Source organism: Carcharodon carcharias, chromosome 2 (assembly GCF_017639515.1).
Source record: "Carcharodon carcharias isolate sCarCar2 chromosome 2, sCarCar2.pri, whole genome shotgun sequence".
Classification (NCBI taxonomy): domain Eukaryota; kingdom Metazoa; phylum Chordata; class Chondrichthyes; order Lamniformes; family Lamnidae; genus Carcharodon; species Carcharodon carcharias.
Window position 1 is genome coordinate 85,083,777 of NC_054468.1, and position 16,474 is coordinate 85,100,250.

General features: G+C 45.3%; 1 protein-coding gene across 1 annotated transcript in view; it reads left to right on the top strand.

The window, feature by feature from the left end:
- LOC121287722 (espin-like protein) overlaps positions 1-15,107 on the top strand; it is a 76,912-nt gene extending 61,805 nt beyond the window's left edge. The window contains exons 7-12 of the mRNA XM_041205623.1: positions 4,067-4,208; positions 5,020-5,150; positions 9,045-9,245; positions 13,356-13,943; positions 13,974-13,995; positions 14,083-15,107. Coding sequence (XP_041061557.1) covers positions 4,067-4,208; positions 5,020-5,150; positions 9,045-9,245; positions 13,356-13,943; positions 13,974-13,995; positions 14,083-15,107 — 2,109 coding nt within the window. The remainder of the gene's footprint in view (positions 1-4,066; positions 4,209-5,019; positions 5,151-9,044; positions 9,246-13,355; positions 13,944-13,973; positions 13,996-14,082) is intronic.
- The last annotated feature ends 1,367 nt before the right edge of the window (positions 15,108-16,474 follow it).

Here is a 16,474-nt window from a genome sequence, read left to right on the forward strand (position 1 = left end):
CAGAGGACGTGGCTGATGACGCCTGTGCGGCGGCTTCAGACTGAAGCAGAGTGATGGATTAAAGATACTCCTATCACAACCTGGACTTTGTTGGAGCAAACAATATGCATTTTGAAAATGAGGTTCCAGTGCCTCAACAGGTCCAGTGGAGCACTGCAATACAGTCCCCTGATGGTGTCGCACATCATCCTCACTTGCTGCCTGCACAACAACCTGGCACTATAAAGTTTGGGGGGGGTACCTGGAGGAGGAGGAGCTGCATGTATCCTCTGATGAGGAGGATATCGAGGAAGAGGAATGATGGTGATGAGGTCCTTAAAGGTGAGGATGCTGACGATGAGGCCATGACAATGGCCAGACAAATCAGGCATGGTCGGGAGGTCCTACTAGCTGCAGGATTCATAGAGGATGATGACTAGGTGCAGTGAGGACACTCCTGACATCCTCACCTTGCATCTGGGAATGTTTGACTCCTGTGTGGCTGATGGCAGCTCACATACCCTCAGTGCTCAGGCTCATATCATGGAGACGGAAAGGAGGCCCTAATAGTCATTAGATTCCAGGAGGATGATGACAACATCAGGTCAGAGGCTACAAATCCTGCGATGTGTAATTCACTTCCTGATTCCCCAAAGCCTGTCCACCATCTACAAGGCACAAGTCAGGAATGTGATGGAACACTCCCCACTTACCTGGATGTGTGCAGCTCTCACAATACACAAGAAGCTTGACACTGTCCAGGACAAAGCAGTTCACCTGATTGGCACCACATCCACAAACATTGACTCCCTCCACAACCGATGCACAGTAGCAGCAGTGTGTACCAAGTACAAGATGCACTGCAGGAATTCACCAAGGCGCCTTAGACAGCACCTTTCAGACCCACGGACAAGACCATCTCCAAGGACAAGGGCAGCAAATAGATGAGAATACGACCACCTGAAAGTTCTCCAAGTCACTCACCGTCCTGACTTGGGGCAGAATATTTTGCTTGTCGGGTGGGCGCGCGTCCGATCCAAACGAGCATAAAATGATGCGCGATGACATCAGGCAAGTGTCCTGATGTTATCGTGCATTCGCGCGATGTTTTGTGTGGGAGTTGGTAGCCTACCCGCCAACAATTAAACGGCCTATTAAAGCCATAAAAGAAATTTTTCACTGCCCGGCCAACCTTACGCCTGGCGGGCAGGCGAATTGGCCAGGCAGCCTTTGGATTTCTTTGCAAAACCTCATCCACGGGTGAGATGGGGTTTCGAACGGTGATTGAAAAGAAAAAGAAAAACATTTCAAACTAATTTCTAACATATTCCTGCTCACCTGACAGAGTCACGGGAGGGGACACGTTTTTAACGTTTTTAAATTCTTTATTTTTTATTTTAAAAGTCTTCAGCTCCCTGAGGCAGTTCTGCGCCTCAGAGAGTTCTTACTGTGCGCAGCCACGCGCATGTGCAACTTTTCACACTCGCCCTCCTCCAGCCACCACCCCAGCAGCGCAATGCACTGTAGTGCGTGATTCACACTGGCTGGCCATTAATTGGCTAGCCCGCATGAAATTGCAGTCGGGACCTGATTACGGGCGGCCGTCCATTTCCCGGCCACTCCTGCTCACCCCTGCCAAGCCCACCCTATGACCAGAAAATCCTGGCCTTGGAAATATATCGCCGTTCCTTCACTGTCACTGGATCAAAATCCTGGAACTCCCTCCCTAAAGCACTGTGGCTGCACCCACACCACATGGGTTGCAGTGGTTCAAGAAGGCAGCTCATCACCACCTTCTCAAGGGCAACAAGGGATGAATGAATAAAAAAAAATCAGGTAATGAGGACACGCCATAGATCTTCGCGTAGTCTATAAATGCCTGACTCCTGTCTGGCTGGGGGCAGCTCGCTTGCACTGTGTGATCAGGGAAATATCATAGGGACGCAGCCATGAAACTTTAATTGCATCTGATCCTTTGTCTGCCTTCAGCAGCTGTCCCCTTCAGTAGCACAGCGTCACCAGTCACAGATGCTGAAGAGATGGGAGCCAGCCCCCCCTTAAAGGTGCTAGAGCACACAGAGAGAATGATGGAACTCTGTGACACCTGCCCACAACATTCTGGCAGCAATGACAAGCACCATCGAGGTGCAGGCATCACTAATGTGTGAAGCTGGACCATCACTTTGGTCTGAAGGTTACACACTGCACAGGGAGGTGGACCTGGACTGAGACACTTTATCTTGTGCATAAACCAAGGATCGTTTCACATCTGAGTGACATGAACATTGCTCATTAGAACAAGGAGCCATAGGCAAGGAGACATTCTTGGGAGTTTATTGACAATAGTGAACAATATGTATAAGCAATTAACACCCGTGCCCAGGCTGTGCAACTAATTCTTCTTAAATTTCCCAATCCTGCCACTACATCTTGGTGTTCCCCGGATACTCACAGTGGAGGTGTAGGCAGCCTGCTGACTGCTACACCCTGTCTGTGATGACCTGAATCCTCTGGAGGGCCGAGACCTAGAGGGCCCCGGCCTGATTTCGGGGTCCTTCTGTGTGGCAGTGACACCCTCTTCAGCCTGTGGAGCTGGAGCTGCTGAGGTCACAGAAAGAGGGGGTTCGGATGGGCCGGACACTCCCGGAGTCACCTGCTTGGATGGCCCTAGGCTGTGCACCTACTGATCCTCCTCCCTATGGGTGCCCAAGGACCCCTGGCTGACTCCTTGAGAAGGGGAGGCTGGAGTGAAATTGAGCTGCCCGCACCCCTCTTGCGATGACATTGTTGGAGGCCAACTATGGCATCAGCGATGGAGTTCAGTCTGCGCAGCACTGCAGGACCGATGTCCTGGACCAAGGTCTCTGTGGCAGTCACCATCATGCCAGTGTTGACCTTGATGCGTTGTCATGCCAGCGCTATCAACTCAGCCTGAAAGCAGACGGACTCCTCCCATCCTGTCTTGTAATCTGAGGAATGCAGCAGACATCCCTTCCTGATGTTACCGAGCTTGCCGTTGCAGTTCCAGCAACTGAGGTATGACCAAATCCAGAGGCTCTTCATCTGACTCGGACCCAGCAGTCCTCTGAGTGGCAGAAAACTGGGAAGTCCCTGCCTCCGCCTGCTATGTATCAGACAGTGCGATGTGTTCACCAGATTGTGACCCCGAGGCTATTCTAGAACTAGGTCCCACCGAGGTGTGTGTTTCTGCACTGGTGAAACGTGTGGGTGAGCGCTGTGACAGGTCTTCAATCAAGGTGTCATCAGATTCTTCTTCTGAGGTGTCTTCAGGGCTTGAGTTAAGGACCCTCTCAGCTGCTTTCCAGATGTGCAAGGAGATAATTAGGGGACTGCAGAACAGGGGAACTCACTCAGAACGGCTGTCTGATGGATGCTGCACTGCTGGATCCTCACTTGGTTGTTGAGCACCACCAACCTCACCACTCGCACAGGAAAGGTCCAGATCGTTGCCGGCCAGCTGGATGACTCTATTTTCAAAGACCTTGATGTTGGGCATTACTCCACCAGTCTGCGACCTCTCCCTTTTGTTGTGTGCCAGCTTGTCCTGCATGAAAACAGATGGAGAGAGAATGTAAGCAGGATGCCTGCCAGGCCAGAAGAGAAGGATGCCTGGCGTGTTTGAGTGCCATGGACAGAATGAGGACACGATCCACAGGGTAGATGAAGTTGTGTCTGAGAGAGTGAATGGTGATGTCCCTTGAGCTGGCAGTGAGTGAGATCCCTGTGGATGTGGAATACATTTGAGAGTGTGTGAGTTGAGAGTGATGAGAAGAGTGACTTACCCTGGGGGAACGGAGGAGATCATTCATCATATTTCAGCACTGGGTGGCTGTCCTCTTCTGCAGAGCGTTGGCATTGACCACTGCCTCCCATGCTGGATTGGTGACCTTGCTGGCTGTTTTTTTGCCCAGAGCAAGGGTAGAGGTCTTCATGGTGGCCCTCCATAGTATCCAGTGGGTGCCCAAGGGAGGTGTCACTAAATTTGGGGGCAGCATGTTTCCTTCCTTGGGGCTGTGCTTTAGTGAATGGTGAACTCCCTCTCACTCCGCATATGATTTCATTTCAGAATACGATCCTGGTGAAACCTGCATCTGCTCAAATATCTGCACAGCAGCAGCCACCTGGAGCCCCACCATTGCCATCCCCAAAACCCCTGGTGCTACCACCGGCCCCAGAGCTGCCAAGGCAGAGCATTCAGAATTTGAGTGGTGAGTATGATTAGCTCTAACCGCCTTTTGTCTCTGTCTGTTTGTCTTTTATTCTTCCCGTGCTTATAAAAATTGCAAAGAAAAGCACTGCTAGTCCCAGCTAACCTGTCATTGCCACTCACCCATGTGGCCTGACCTTTGAATGCTTGGTGCAACCAGATCGTAACCCATCCTGAACACAACTGCATGTGTTAAACAGATTTGAGTTGTCCTGCCCTCCGATTTGAATAAGAATAAATCTCAAGTTTGGTGATGTGGGAGAGCTTTTTATTTATTCATGGATGGGGTGTGGGTGTTGCTGGCTAGGCCAGCATTTATTGCCCATCCCAAATTGCCCTTGAGAAGGCGATGGTGAACTGCCTCCTTGAACCGCTGTAGTCCATGTGATGTAGGAACACCACAGTGCTGTTAGGGAGGGAAGCTTGAGACGCTTGTCAGCCAGGCAAGCGTGCATTGGGTCACTTTGTGACAAGACCCACTTTACAAATGTCTCTGACAGCGAACAACAAAAATGAGAGCTGTGGTACATAATTATATAATTTAAAAATACTGCATCCTTTGCTTTCTCCAGGTAATCCATACTGTCTTCGAATGGCTTCCGTGATCTGAGGCCTCCTGTGGTCAGACTGACGTACTACTGCCTGCGGTGAGGCTGATTGTCAGCTCTCCTGCAAGCAGGCTGAGTGAAGCCTCCTAAATCCTGGCTGTGTTACAGCTTCCTGTGGCCAGGCTAACGAGAGACCTCATGGAATCAGACTGAGGTTATATTCCTGCTTCAAATTGAGTAATTTTCTGTTTTCTTTCTCTGCAGGTGGGAAGCCCTTCAACATGGTACATTCCATAGAGAACAACAACGCTGCCCTCATAGCAGAGCTCAAATCAGGAAAGTCATTAAAATCTGCAGGTTTTGGCACTGTGTTTGTTGGCACCGTAGCACAGACAGTAAGTCATTCTGAGAAAGGTTCCATTATCTGGATCTTGTGTCAATCTGTTATACGTTACAGCACAGGCACCGAGTCTCACCCACACACACACACCAGGTCCTGAGTAAATGTTTGTGTGACTGTGGTTGACCGAGATGATGTGGCTTAATTTTTAAAATAATTTCTCTTGTTCCAGACTGACCAAAAGGATTAAAGGCTCGAGTGCTAGTTTGGAGGGAGAACTCAAAGACTGCAGCGGCTGTGGAAGGGACGGCAAGGGAGGGGAGGGGAGGGGAGGAGCTGGGGAGATCTGTCAATGGGGCTGGACGACTCAAACTAATCTATGGCTACCAAATATAATCATTCACTGAGGTTGAAGGCTATAACATTGTGTAGGACAGTTTTTTTTTACCTTGTAAACAATCTGTATCTGATAGCAGCATATCTTTTGACCAGCAATTTACATTGATAATCTAATGTATAGCAGGCACCTTCATGTCAGGATGCTTACAGCCTCTTACAAGTTAACTAAAAGCTTTTTAATGTTCTCAGTTCTTTTACAATCCACCTCTCTATTTGCCAATCCCCCACATGTGCAGATTTCAATATTGTGCTCTCTATCCCTTGTCCAACTCATGCAAATATAACAAGAATAAAAGCATACCCAACACTGATCACTGGGGTAAACCACTTACAACCCTTATCTAATCCAAGTAAACCCACATTTACCCAAACTATTTTTAGCTTCCATCAACCAATTTCCTATCCATTCGGTTACATTTTCTCCAATATTACCAACCTGAGATTTTGTAACAAGCTTCTTGTGAGAAGCCTTATTGAATGCTTTTTAAAGATTCACAGAAGTGTCCACAGCATTCCCTTTTATTTATGCAATCAGTTACTATTTCAAACAAATCTTATTATCACACTCTTGTCCTTAATCCATGCTGGATGTCACCCATACATCTCCAACTGCTCGCTAATTTAATTTTGGTTCATGAATTCTAATTGAGGCTTGCAGCAGTGCTAAGGGTAGGGTGGAACACATGAATGTCAGGTATAATTTCTGAGTGATAGAGGGTGTTGGGAGGTAAGTGATGGGGTGTGTCGAAGGTTGGTGGCGCAGTTGGTAGGATATCTCCATCGTCAATGATGAAGGAGCCCAGCAAATCATTGCAAAAGTCAAGGCAGGAGCATTTGCACCAATCTTCAGCCAGAAGTGCTGAGTGGATGATCCATCTCGGCTTCCTTCAAAACTCCCCAGCATCACAGATGCCAGTCTTCAGCCAATTTGATTCACTTCACGTGATATCAAGAAATGGCTGAAGACACTCGATACTGCAAATGCTATGGGCCCTGACAATATTTGAGAAATAGTACTGAAGACATGTGCTGCAGAACTTCCTGTGCCCTTAGCCAAGCTGTTTCAGTACAGCTACAACACTGGCATCTACCCGGCTATGTGGAAAATTGCCCAAGTATGTCCTGTACACAAAAAGCAGGACAAATCCAACCCGGCCAATTACCACCCCAACAGTCTACTCCCGATCATCAGTAAAATAATGTAAGGGGTCATCAACAGTGCTATCAAACGGCACTTGCTTATCAATAACCTGTTCACTGACACTCAGTTTGGGTTCTGGCAGGGTCACTCAGCTCCTGACCTCATCACAGCCTTGGTTCAAACATGGACAAAAGAGCTAAACTCCAGAGGTGAGGTGAGAGTAACTGCCCTTGACGTCAAGGCAGCATTTGTCTGAGTGTGGCCGAGCAAAACTGGAGTCAAGGGAAATCGGGGGTAAACTCTCCGCTGGTTGAAGTCATACCTAACACAAAGGAAGATGGTTGTGGTTGTTGAAGGTCAATCATCTCAGTTCCAGGATATTGCTGCAGGAGTTCCTCAGGGTAGTGTCCTAAGCCCAACCATATTCAGCTGCTCCATCAATGACCTTCCCTCCATCATAAGGTCAGAAGTGGGGATGTTCACTGATGATTGTACAATGTTCAGCACCATTCATGACTTCTCAGATACTGAAGCAGTCCATGCCCAAATGCAGCAAGACCTGGACAATATCCAGGCTTGGGCTGACAAGTGGCAAGTAACATTCGTGCCACATGACCAATGACAACTCCAACAAGAGAGAATCTAGCCATCATCCCTTGATGTTGGTAATGGCATTACTATCACTGAAACCCCACTATCAGCATCCTGGGGTTTACCATTGACCAGAAACTGAACAGGACTAGCCATATAAATACTGTGGCTACAAGAGCAGGTCAGAGGCCAGGAATCCTGTGGTGAGTGACTCACCTCCTGATTAAACAAAGCCTGCACACCATCTACAAGGCTCAAGTCAAGAGTGTGATAGAATACTCCCCACTTGCTTGGATGAGTGCAGCTCCAACAACACCCAAGAAGCTTGACACCATCCAGGACAAAGCAGCCCGCTTGATTGGCACCACATCCACGAAAATTCACTCCCTCTAGTGGCAGCAGTGTGCACCATCTACAAGATGCACTGCAGGAATTCACCAAGTCTCCTTTGACAGCACCTTCCAAACCCACAACTACTACCATCTAGATGGACAAGGGCAGCAGACACATGGGAACACCACCACCTGGAAGTTCCCCTCCAAGCCATTCGCCATCCTGACTTGGAAATATATTGCCATTCCATCACTGTTGCTGGGTCAAAATCCTGGAACTCCCTCCCTAACAGCATTGTGCCTACACCACATGGACTGCAGCGGTTCAAGAAGGCAGCTCACCACCACCTTCTCAAGGGCAAATAGGGGTGGGCAATAAATGCCGGCCTAGCCAGCGACACTCATTCCATAAATGAATAAAAAGTTTTAAAATGGTATTTGAAAATGCATTCACTGACTTTGACCACTTGTGTGAGGCCATTGAACTTTTTACAGTATTACATTCAAGTTCTTGACTTTTGATATTGACCTTCACGATTATCAGCTCCCAGTGTCTTCTGAGTATATGCCTGGACAGCCTCCGGGCCCCCTGCGGATTAAAGGACATCTTTCCACCTCCTCCTCCACCAAGGTCCCCAGTCTAGCATCCCAAAAACCTAGGTGCACACTCTCTTCAGTGTGCCAACCTTATGCTGTTTCCCAGGTCAGAATCCCTTCCTACATGACTGCCAGCACCTGGCCCAGCCTCAACACACCTGTCTTTTCAAAGATGCAGGCCAGCTTTAAGTAGAGCAGGCTAGCTTTAATTGGTGCTGGCCCTGTGTTAATCATTTTATTGTCTGCTCTTCTTCAAACTGAAAGATTGAATTCAAATTAACCTGAGTAAGCAGATAGTCTCAGTGAAGAAGGTATTGGTCTGAAGTGTCATCAAGGCCTGCAGTCAGGCTTGAACTTTCAATCTTCCAACTCGGAGGAGAGAGGACTACTGTTATGCGTTCTTGTCCTTTGGTTCCCACACATTGTTAATTATCACACTTTAAGCTTGGAAATATCAGAAACTCTTTATGTTTAATTTTGCCATGTTGTCTAATACAAAGAAGGACCAGATTGAACTGGTTCTGTTATACTTCACATCAGTCTGTAGTGCAGCTGTAAAATGCAGTCCCTGGAACACTTAGGCATAACATATTAGTTCCTAGCTATTTATAGATATCTACAGATAATACAAGAAGATATAACAGCTATCAAACAGAGCCAAATTGACACTTAAGTTGATAGTTAATAATCCATTGTATGTGAAGCGCTTTAGGGCATTTTTAAGAGAATGGAGTCTCTGTAAATGCAAGTGTTCCTTATTGCGCAATACTTCTAATGTGGCAGCAGGTGAGAAGAGAAGCCAAAAATGACTGTTTTGGAAGTCAATCCAACTTCTCTTTCTTAATGTCAAATTTCTCTCAGCTTTTTATTGTAATCTCACCTCATACAGAGCCAAGACCTGACGTCTGAAGAGGAGTCGAAAGAGAATGGATTAGTGCCACTCCCTGTTGAAGAGGTCTCCGCTACTGATGTTGATTTGCTGGTGCCCACACATGATGAGAGGGGATATCCCATTCCGGAGTGGAAACGTCAAGTCATGGTACGAAAACTGCAGGCACGACTCAAGGATGAAGAAGAGCAACGGAGGAAGGTGAGGTGAAGGTTTGTCTGAGGAGCTTGCTGAGTATATCTCTGCTACTGTGTGTGTGACTGCCCGATCAACCCGATTTCAATACTTAGCCACAGTTAAGAAAGTTGACCTTTAGTGAATTTGCTAAACTGATCCAGGTAAATTGTTTCTTGTGGTGAAGGGTCCAAACCGCAGGGAACAATAGCTCTACACACAGAACCTTATCACCCAAAAGCTAATCGAGTCGATGCATTGCTGTCTTCTACAAGTTTCAATAACATCAATAGAGCTGGAGCTCTTTTGGATTTACCAGCTCAATATTGCAACATTTATATTTTTACTGGCTGAGGTTGAGGAAATCCAAGTGTAACAAGGGCAACAGATGCCAAGGTCTGCTGAACCAGGTGAGAAACCCGAGGGATCAGGTGCAGCATCTGTTTTACACTTTGCTGAATCTTACTTCGCCTGATTTTACCTTGTTGAAGTCAGAGTGCGAAACCAGCATTGCTTCTGATCTCGTTCGTTTCCCAATGGGCGGGTTAGTTTGAAGTTCCCTTAGGGTGCCAGGATGTTCCTCTGGTATTAATATGTAATGTGAATGATGCCATCCACCTTAATCCCAGGAAGAAAAATCCAAATATTTTCCTTCAATAATGAGAGACTAGGGAATGTAGAGAAGCGAAAGGATTTGTGTGTCTCGGTGTTCGTATTGTTAAATGCTATGCACAGGCACAAAAGGTAAGCAAAAAGGCTGATGACCTTGAGTTCAAGGGCTTTGGAACACAAAAGTGAAGAAGTTATGTTCTGTTTTGCAGCGATTTGGGCAGCCCCAGTTTGTTAATTTTGGACACTGCAACTCAAAAGAAATATTAGCCTTGGTAGGGTGCTGATTATGAGAATTATTAGGGAAGTTATGCTAAGCCTGCATTGAACCTTGGTTAGTCCACATTTAGAGTACTGCATGCAATTCTGGTCACCATATGGTAAAAAGAATATAGAGGCACTGGAGAACTGCAGACAAGATTTACAAGGATGATGCCAGAAATGCCTGGATATACATGTTAGGAAAGAATTCACAAGCTGGATCTTTTTACTCTTGAGAAAGGAAGGCTGAGAGCTAACCTAATAGAAGTCTTTAAAATCATGAAAGGTTTCGACAGCATGATACAGAGATAATGTTGCCACTTGTGGGAAATGGAGGTGAGGCCACAATAATCATCTTATCGAATGGCAGAGCAGGCTCAAGGAACCACATAGCCCACTGATGCTCCTAATTCTTGCGATCTTGTGTGGAGAGCATAACTCAAGGCTGTCAATGTAAGATGGTCACCAAGGAACCAAATAGGGAATTCAACAAAAGAAACATCTTTACCCAAAGCCTGGTAAGAATATGGAACTCACTACCAAAAGGAGTGGTTGCAGCAAAAAGTATAGATGCATTTAAGCTAGACACACATTTCAGGGAGAAGGTAATAGATGGTCACAGTTGATGAGAAAAGATGGGAGGAGGTTCAAGTGGAGAATAAACACTGGCAGGGGCTGGTTGAGCCAAATAGCCTATTTCTGTACCACATATCATACAAAACTTTATAGGGAGATGGTGGGGTAGTGGTAATGTTACTGTAATTCAAACTAATGCCCTGGGTTCAAATCCCATAACGCCAGCTGGTGGAATTTAAATTCAATTAATACATCTGAAATTGAAAGCTAGTAGTGACCATGAAACAATCGATTGCTGAGGAAAAAAAAAACTATCACATCTGGTTCACCAATGTCCTTTAGGGAAGGAAATCTGCCATCCTTACCTGATCTGGCCTACATGTGACTCCAGACCCACAGCAATGTAGTTGATGCTGAAATGGTCTATTAAGCCACTCAGTTCAAGGCCAATTAGGGATGGGCAACAAATGCTGGCCTTGTCAGTGACACCCACTTCCTATGAAAGAATAAAGAAAAAAAATCCTATGTAATTTCCCAGGGCTTGAAGAATTAAAGTGAGGAAAGGTTGCATAATCTTGGTTTCTATTCTCTTTAAGGTTGAGCAGTTAACTTATCAAGGCACTTAAAATGGCAACAAGATTCAATAGGGTATATACAAATAAACTATTCCCATTGCAAGGGAATAAAGAACAAGCGGACATAATCTGAAAGTTAGAGCTAGGCCATTTAGGGGTGAAATTGGGAAGCATTTCTTCCACACTAAGGGTAGCAGAAATCTGAACTTGCTTCCCAAATGTCTGTAGATACTGGGCTAACAGGAATTTTCAAGGCTGAGATTGAAAGATTTTTGTTAGGCAAGAGAATGAGGGACCTGAAGCAAATCTGGGTAAATGTTATTGAGATGTAACATAAATAAATGAACAGGATCAAGGTGAAGAATGGTTCACTTCTGCGGCTGTTCTATTGACATAGTATCAGAGTATATCACTGTGCATTGTACAGATCTGCAGTATTGGGATGTCTTGCTGTATGTCCTACAGAGCTGCAGTTCTAGTTTATGTTGCTGTGTGTTTTATAAATCTGCAGTGTGTCAGTGTGCAATGCTGTATATTTGTTCACTTGCAATATCCATATGGATTGCTCTGTATTTGCAAGCCTGCAGACTCCATGTGCATTACTGTGTGTTTTGCAAACCTGCAGTCTTAATGTGTGTTGCTATATATGCTGCAGGTGTCCAGTCTTGGCATGTTTTGCTGTGCTTTTCTGTGGGTTCTGCATACCTGCAATTCAGTGTGGATTTCTCAATATTATGCAGAGCTGTGGTACCTGAGTGGGTTTGTGTGGTTTGCCCAACCTGGAGTTTCAGTGGGGATTTCTCTTTATTATGCAAACATGCAGTCTCTGCATGTGTGTAAATCACACAGAAATACAATCTTTGTTTATTATGCAGGCTCCAGTCTCACTGTGTTTCTGTGGGTTTTGCTGACCTGCACTTTCAGTGTGAATTGTAATTGCATTGCAGTGAATTGTTTAAACCTTGCTTGGTATTTGTGCAATACCTTTAAGGATAAGGCTAATCTTGCAAAAAGAAACTTGGATTCCACACAATTCACAAACAAAAGCTTATATCCTTTGAATATTCTTTCAAGAGACTATATGGTGCTTATTGAGCTGGGAGATGTCAGTGCTGGGAAGTAGAACACTTTTCCACTTCTTCCTTTCAACATCAATGTCAAATACTCACAAGCTAGACACAGTACAGATCAGAGTAAAAGTCTCCTCTACGCTGTCTAATTGAGCATTTCCAAAGCTACTACGGTGTAGGTTAGATAGAGTAAAGCTCCTTCTACAATGTTCTGAATTGAACACATGCATCCTTTGAAAATAACAGGGTTAGACTGACCTAAAGGCTAAAATGTCAAAACAGTTAGTGTGTGGAAAGTTAAAATAATCCCCAAGTTATAACGGAGGCCTAGTTTGTTGGGTTAGGTTGACCTTAGATTGAAGTTAGACTGACTGAGAGGTTCGAGTGCTTTGGGTTAGAATGACTCTGGGTCAGGGGCATTAGAGTGACTTCCATTGGGAGGGGTGTTGGGTGGGGATGATGGATTTAGTGACTCTGGTATGATTAGATTGGCTCAGGGGAGGTTAGAGTGAATTGAGCAGTTAGAGTGACTCAGTGGGGAGGTTAGAGTGATTGGGAGCGTAAGGCAGTTAGAGAATGCATTGGTACTTGGGGAGTGAGTGAATCAAGGATCAGAGACCCCATTGTATTAGAGTGACTCGGGGCGGGGGATGGGGGTGCAGTAGTAATGTGCCCCTTGTGCTGACTAGGAGTTAGAGTATCCCATTCCACTGCTCTGACATCTCTCACTTTCACAAGCAGAAACAATAATATTGAACAATTTTTTTTTGGTATATTATGAATCAGCTGGGGAAAAGTCACCATTAGCAGCTGTAAACTGTAAAAACTAGGAGAAACACCACCCAAGACCCCCTTACATGCTAGAAAAAGATCCAAGTAAAGATTGAACTACCTGAGCTAAATGGAGGACATCAATTGATCTCCTCTGGAAGTCTCACACTATTTAGAGTATTCGGTTACTCTTGATTTGGAAGATTGTCTTATCCTTAGTCAGGGATTGTGCTGTAGTTTGAGCCTCCATTTCATATCTTCTTTGCTCTATCAAGCACAACGGAAATGGTTACCTGCAGACAGAGATATGGAGGTATTCCCAGGAACACAATGCCATATTGGGCCCATTTGGAGAGCTTCTGACTGAGGATGACCTCATCTACCTGGAGAAGCAGATCGAGACTGTCCAAGTGATGAAGAAGTGCCAGGGGTACGAGGGGGAGCTGAACCAGTTGGCAGTACAGCTGCGAACCATCCTCCCTGCTCCCATTGTCAACCTAACCATCAATACTCAGCTACTGCCTCAGGATGCAGGCAAGGAGGAACATGTGCCTTTGCCTGTGTGGTGCAACAGGATATCCAGCATTGTGAGGACTATGTCACTCCTCCTGGCAAATTTGAATGAAAAGGGTTGTGTGGAGTACGAAAGCCAGGAAATTACTAGAATGCCAAATATGGAATTGGCAGCTGTCTTCTCTCCAAGGCCCGACGAAAGGTTCAGAAGAATGAGCTGGAACAAAGTGGAGAATGAGATTCAGCAGTTTGGTGTATCTGTACGCACACTCAAAGCAAACTTTGAAAAGCAATGTGTGATGAAAGAAAAAGCATTAACACCCTCCGACACACGGGGAAATCAGAAAGATGTGACAAAGGAAGATAGGAGCAATGGGCAGTCTTACTCTAAGTCCTCTGAATGTAGAGTTAGGGCTCAAAGTTCAGAAGCTACCCGTGATGGTACCACCATTGCTGAAGTTGAACCTTGGCATGAGGATATCACTGAAGCTCAGCAGAGTGAGTTGAGTAAAGGTCGATTGCCCAATCCTGCATGGTCAGGCAGCAGGGAGGACAGAAGCAACTCAGGAATTGGTTCAAAGGATGATGCAGCAGAAGACAACACTGCGCATTTGCTTGTGACGGAGTCGACTAGTCTGAGGAAAGAAAGAATAGTTGTGTTATTCCTGGGTCACTGGAAAAAGTCAACTTACACCATGTCTTTAAGAATGAAAGTCAGAGACCTGCATAAAGTTGCCAGCACTGAAAACAGCAGCAAACCACCAATAGATGGAGAGAGGGCTGAAACTGGGGAGAATGGTCAAAACCCAGAGTTGGAAACACCGCTGGAATCCCAACCCAAGCAATCCATTCAAAATGGAAAATTTAGGCATCTGTTCCTACAGCAAAGGATCATCACCAAACTCATTAGCAACTGGAGAAATATCATATCCCATGTTCCATCCAGGCAGATTAGACGATTGAACCGGCAGAGGATCACCTACTCACCGGAACAGTTTCTGCCCCGTGTCAATGGTGTCCCTGTTGACCACAATAGTCTGACCCTTGACCTTTTTATGCTGGGATACTTCCACATTCTTGAACTTGACCTGCCCCCAGATGAAAGGAAGATGAGGCATCTTCTGTGCTTCGAGGTGTTTGATCACTTGGGGAAGTTCAGTTGGGACTTGGTCCGAGCGTTTCATAAGGCTGTCATTGAAGAGATCAATGCTGGCAAAAGGGAATGGAAGGATGGGTTTGAAGATATTAAGCAAAGATTCTTCAGCAACCCTGAAAATATGGCAGCTACAATGGACTTCCCCACGCAGCATGTGACAGCTGTAAGACCAGTGCCCAAAGTCATCGTGCAAAGTGCCACACCTGAAGAGGATGAAATGCCGATAGGGCAATGTTACTCCTCTGACCTCGGAGGTTTCAGTAATGATGAGATTTGCAAGTACATTGACAGAAGCTTTGCTTTCTGGAAGGACAAGGAAGCTGAAATTTTTGATTTTGAAGATGACTGTCCATTCTAATGGTGTGGTTAGGATTCCTCCAGCTGATGGGGGAACAGTAGGAGTACTTAATTTTCTGGTCCAGATGGATTCAAGTTCCATTCAATTGGACCTTTGCGACCTAGAATAAAGAGGACACATTTTTTCGGTGCTAGTGAAGTCACTGACTGCATTATAGGTTGAGTCCTGACTAGTGGACACTTCAGTTCTACTTAAGCGTTAAAATCACTGAACTGTCATCAGGGATCAGCAAAACCCAGTAATCCACTCTCCATGATGAACAGAACCCATTACTTCCTGCTCCATGATGACTCTACCATTACAGAAACTCTGAATCTCTCTTGTACTTTATACATGTACATCTCTAGCTAGAACATTTGTGCAAATCCTGATGGCATAAGTCTGGCAGGAGCAGGTTTTTTTTAAAACAAGTAACAGATCACTTCACCTAATCACCAACCGAGCTGCCGGTATTAGCAAAATAATAATTTTTTCCAGATGTGTTGCTGGAGGTCCAACACAGTGTGCTAAATAGAACCACTTTGTAATGCAGTGCTACCAACTGAGTCAAGCTTATAGATAGCAACATAACCTGCCTCAGTTGTTGCATTCTTGCATCTTATTCTACCCCATGCAATATATAATCTATCCTATCACAGACTTTACCCCATCCACAGCGAATGGTACAATCTGTCCGATCCTGGATTCAATGGCACTCATTTAATCTCCTTCAGTAGGCTATATGTAATCTATTTTGTTATGGACTCTATCTATCACCTAAACTCATTTTCTGTTTGGTTTCCTCGAATAATTCCACCCCAATCTTGGATAGGACAGCAGGCAAACTTCTGCACTAACAGATGGTGCCTGAGGTTAATGCATTACCTGAAACTCACAACTAAACCAGGGCTTGAAGCGATGACCTTCCTTCTCAGGCGACACGGCTGCCAAATGAGCCAAAATAAGCTAACACTGCTTTCTATAAATAGTGGCAGGTTCAAGATTATCAGCAAAATGAGTCTCCCTCCATTTCATACCACTGGTAGAACTTGAACAATTTTACTTTACCAGTTGAAAGCAATTCATTTGAAACTGTCTTGAAATGTAATCGTAGCTAATATGCACCCAGCACATCTTCCATCACCTTTGAAATCAGCTCCACATGATAGTATGAGGAATAAGATAGTATCACTACTGATGCGTAAAATAAAAAGGATGAATTGGAAAAAAAATCAAAATAAATGTTCAAGTTATTTGATTTGAAAGTCATGTGGAAGTAAAAGTAACCTTTGATTTGTTTGTCTCTATGGGTACTGCCTATTATGGCTCACTCTTTTTGGATGTGTGAGTTTGGCCAACACACAAATAAAAAAGAAGGGAAAGTAAGA